The sequence below is a fragment of the Pteropus alecto genome, unplaced genomic scaffold (assembly GCF_000325575.1).
Source record: "Pteropus alecto unplaced genomic scaffold, ASM32557v1 scaffold86, whole genome shotgun sequence".
NCBI classification, from domain to species: domain Eukaryota; kingdom Metazoa; phylum Chordata; class Mammalia; order Chiroptera; family Pteropodidae; genus Pteropus; species Pteropus alecto.
Window position 1 is genome coordinate 34,672,763 of NW_006442109.1, and position 4,549 is coordinate 34,677,311.

The 4,549-nt window shown below is 35.2% G+C and overlaps 1 protein-coding gene across 1 annotated transcript; it reads left to right on the forward strand.

The window, feature by feature from the left end:
* Nucleotides 1-1,973: 1,973 nt before the first annotated feature.
* LOC102885278 (olfactory receptor 4F21) lies at nucleotides 1,974-2,912 on the forward strand. Its single transcript, XM_006920535.1, has one exon. The coding sequence runs from the start codon at nucleotides 1,974-1,976 to the stop codon at nucleotides 2,910-2,912; it is 939 nt and encodes a 312-aa protein (XP_006920597.1).
* The last annotated feature ends 1,637 nt before the right edge of the window (nucleotides 2,913-4,549 follow it).

Sequence of the window (4,549 nt, forward strand, 5' to 3'; positions counted from 1 at the left end):
ATTTTGGAGTTTTACTATAGTATTGACAATGATTATCTCTTTATTTTCAGAGATAAACATTTCTCACTTTAAATTTATCTTGTAAATACCTTTAAAGAGGAGCTAAAAGGATTAACTTTGTCTCTGCCTAACTTTTTAGAGATGCACAATAAGCTTCTTCAATTAAGGTAAGACTGACACTTGGCTGTAATCATCCAGTGTTCATCTTTGGGTATGTTCAGATGAGTACACACAGACTTCTATCACAGTTTTGGATGTCTTGGCAATATAAATGCACATAACACAGAAAGAGAATGACTTCCCTATATCATTTGCTATTCAACGTAGTATAAGTGGCTAATAATATTTTTTAGGAGCTATATCTGAATCTGTTCATATGCGATTAGTTCTGCCATTGGTAAATCAGTCTTGTTGCCAAACTACAGAGGAGATTCATTTTGTCTTTTGGGTACATGCAGGCCTGACAGTAACTGAGTTGAGATTTTTCTGGCTAGAGGTAGAAACTATGTTTCTGTAGCTCTAGCTCTAGTATTTTGCTCTTTATTTGCATTTTTGGTTGTGTTTTGGGTTGAAAACTGGTCACGTTGTATAAAGAGGTCAGTGACATACATTAAAAAAATTAAATAGAGACTATTTTGACTTTTGCTCTGGACTGAGATTTGGATCCTGAATCTGTCTCACGTGACTTTAAAAGTGCGATGACCCAAACTTTTCAAGTTTCTATATTCCCTGATATTTGAATGGATATATTCTCAGATGTATTTAGTCTATGCAGGATGGTTTTGATTTTGATCACTAAAGAGTATGAATGTTATAACCTATTATTAAGTAGGAGGAAATTGTATTATTGAAATATCTTTTAGATATGGAATTTTGATACTCTCTGACGGTCAATACCATTTTATTTTCTTATTTATTTATTTCATGTGTTGAGTATTATTATGGACAAGTGAAGTAAAGAGAAGTAAAATGAACATTTATTGAATACTTATAAATTAAAACCTTCAGGCTAAATACATGACTTTAATTTTTTTATCCCTATAACTTACTCTGAGAAATTAGTATTATTAACTACAATTAAACTGAGGTTGGAGAATTCAAGTATCTTGCCCAGTATCATCTAGTGAGTGGCTGAATCATGGTATAGATCTTGGTTTTCTGAATCAAAAGATCATATTCTTTCCACTGAGCTATGTTGCTTCTTTAAATAAAACTAAAATTACAAGTTAATATGATAAGTCCTGCAGTAGAGGTATGAACAAAATGCTTTTCACTACACCTTGATGCCCTGCATAGTTTTAAGGTTCTCAGATCATGTGTTAAGTGCCCTATTGCTGTGCTTCTCAAATTATCTTTAGTGAAAAATCTATTGTTTCCTCCATTCTTCTAGGGTGAAACTTTAGTAAATAGAAAATTATATACATGAATTTTGTTGTGATGTAAATTTCTAGAGAAGTTTATAAACACTCTCAATTTCTGCACCTAACATGATGCAGACTGGTAACAGACAAATCATAGACTTGTGCCTATGTGTGGGCCAGTTTTTCATTGCTTCAGGGAATCCGGATAGAAATAAGTCGTAATCCTAGCTGTCAAGAAGGTTATTGTCTAGTTGGTGGGTTAGAACTGTACTCAGTTAACTAAAGTACGAGAGATTGTAAAATAAATGCTTGTAATATAAAGCAAAACCTCACAGATAGGCTTAAGATTTAAACAGCCTTGAATATAAATATGTATCAGAGGTAACAAGTCAAGAAGAAGCATCTGTTTGCCAGAATAAGGTTTGCGGTGTTGGTAGTTGTTGGAATAGTTGAGAAATGGTTGAGGAAACTAAAGACAGGTTATATTAGTCATGAATCAATCCAAAAAATTTGGGTTAGTTTCCTTCTACCCATGTTGACCAATCTTATATCTCATAAACAACATGTAATTATCACAATTTACATTTTCAGGTAGCAATGCTGACAAAGCCAATGGATGGAGCAAATCACTCTGCAGTGTCAGAGTTTGTCTTCCTGGGACTCACCGATTCCTGGGAGATCCAACTTCTCCTTTTCGTGTTCTCCTCCACACTTTATGTGGCAAGCATGATGGGAAACTCCTTCATTATGCTCACTGTGACTTCTGACTCTCACTTACACTCCCCCATGTACTTTCTGTTGGCCAACCTCTCCTTCATTGACCTGGGAATTTCTTCTGTTACTTCTCCCAAGATGATTTATGACCTTTTCAAAAAGCATAAAGTCATCTCTTTTAGTGGCTGTATCACACAAATCTTCTTCATTCATGTCATTGGTGGTGTGGAGATGGTGCTACTCATAGCCATGGCCTTTGACAGATACATTGCCATATGCAAGCCTCTCCATTACCTGAGCATCATGAGCCCAAGGATGTGCATCTTCTTTTTAGTAGCTGCCTGGATGACTGGCCTCATTCACTCCATGGTTCAGCTGGCTTTTGTGGTAAACTTGCCCTTCTGTGGTCCTAATGTGTTGGATAGCTTTTACTGTGACCTTCCTCGATTAATCAAACTTGCCTGCAGAAACACCTACCAACTAGAGTTCATGGTCACAGCCAACAGTGGTTTCATGTCTGTTGGCGTCTTCTTTATACTGATCATTTCCTATATCATCATCATTCTCACTGTTCAGAAACACTCTTCAACGGGTTCATCCAAGGCTCTGTCCACACTGTCAGCCCACATCACTGTGGTCGTCCTGTTCTTTGGTCCTTTGATATTTTTCTATATGTGGCCATCTCCCTCCATACACTTGGATAAGTTTCTGGCTATCTTTGATGCAGTTCTCACTCCTTTCCTGAATTCTATCATTTACACATTCAGGAATCAAGAAATGAAGGTGGCAATGAGGAGAGTATGCAGACAGCTAGTGAATTACAGGAAGATTTCTTAAGTGAAGTTGTATTATGAAGAGCTCTCAATGACTATTGATGATCTTTACTGATGGACAAACTTAGAGACGTTCTTAATGTTCTACCTTGATCTGATTATACACGCTGGTATTAAATCCATTTTGTCTCTCACTCAGGAGGGAGAGACATTTACTTTTGCAAAGTTACATATAAAGTATTTGTGAATCAAAGAGCATAATTTTGAGCCCAGATTCCTAGAAATAATATTTATATAAAGTAATTTTTAGAAACATATAGATGGCAGTCTTCTTTATGGTCAACAGAATACAAATAAGTTCTGCGATCCATCTAATCCAGTATGACTTCATCTTAAGTTGTACATTTGCAAACTCCTATTTCCAAATATGGTCTCATTCACAGATTAGGTATTGAATATATTTATTTGGTGGGTACAGATCAACCCATAACAGTAGTGTAGAGAACCAGGATGGTTGTAGCATATCTACCTATTAATCAGAGTGAAAATATATTTAAAATTAATGGTAGAAGAAACTTTACTCTTTTACATACAATTAACTGTATTTTTAAAATAATAAAGAATATAAAGTCAACATAAGAGACAAACAATTATTTTTATAAGGTAAAATCTGCTAACTCAGAAGATTAGACAGAAGGTAAAGAATAAAATTTACTGCCTTTATTCAAGAGTAGAATTAATTAATACACCAAGATACATTTGTCATGTCATTCTAACAGAGAAATACCCAATTTTAGTCCTGCTTAAATATAGGGTTTGGTGGTTAAAAAATTTCTAAGTTAAAAAAAAACCATTGAATCAGAACTGTGCCAATTTTGCCAAATATTGAAATCCATCATTATCTTTTTCAGACACATATATACACAAAACCAAGGCAAACTATTTACCTCCTGAACCTTCTATAGCTTTCTGTCTTCACTGGGTTTTCCTTTTTACTACTCTCTTTCAGATGTTGAAGAACCAGGCATTTTATCTTAGAATAATTCTATCCTTTTTTACCTCTTGAAAAACAAAATCACATTCTATTACCTCGTATAGTCAATCATAGTTTTTGACTATATCTCTTCTATACACACTTGATTACTCATTGTATGACCCTTAACTAAAGTAACTAACTTTTCCTTCACAGATAGTACTGTCTTAAAAAAAACAACAACATAGAATCTGACAGTCATATAAGTGGTAAAAACTGATTTTAATTAGGAACTTTTACAATAGAGGAAAGAGACTTCAGTACAGAAATTGTTCAATTCCAAATGCAGTTAGAAGAAGTAGAAGTTTACAGCCAAAGAGCAAATGTAAGGAGGTCAGTGGGTGGAAAATTACTAAGAGGAGACATTAAGGGTAGGAAGAATGTTTGCTAAGCTGACATAATAGGATTCTTGCTGAGGGCAAGCCAAGGTGATCAGATATCAAGAGTAGGGCATTGGAAATTTTGTTGGATAGCTAAAGTGAGGGATTTTCTCTGACTGACTTAGTAGCATTCTTGCTAAAACTGGGCTACGGAGCCCAGCATGGATGGGCCACAGTGAGGCCTAGTGAAGAAGAGCATTGAGAGGAGCCTGACGAAAATTTGGCGAAGGGGAAAGTCTTTGTCAACCTAATGGTGAGTAATATGATTTGTCTGTCATACGTAATTAT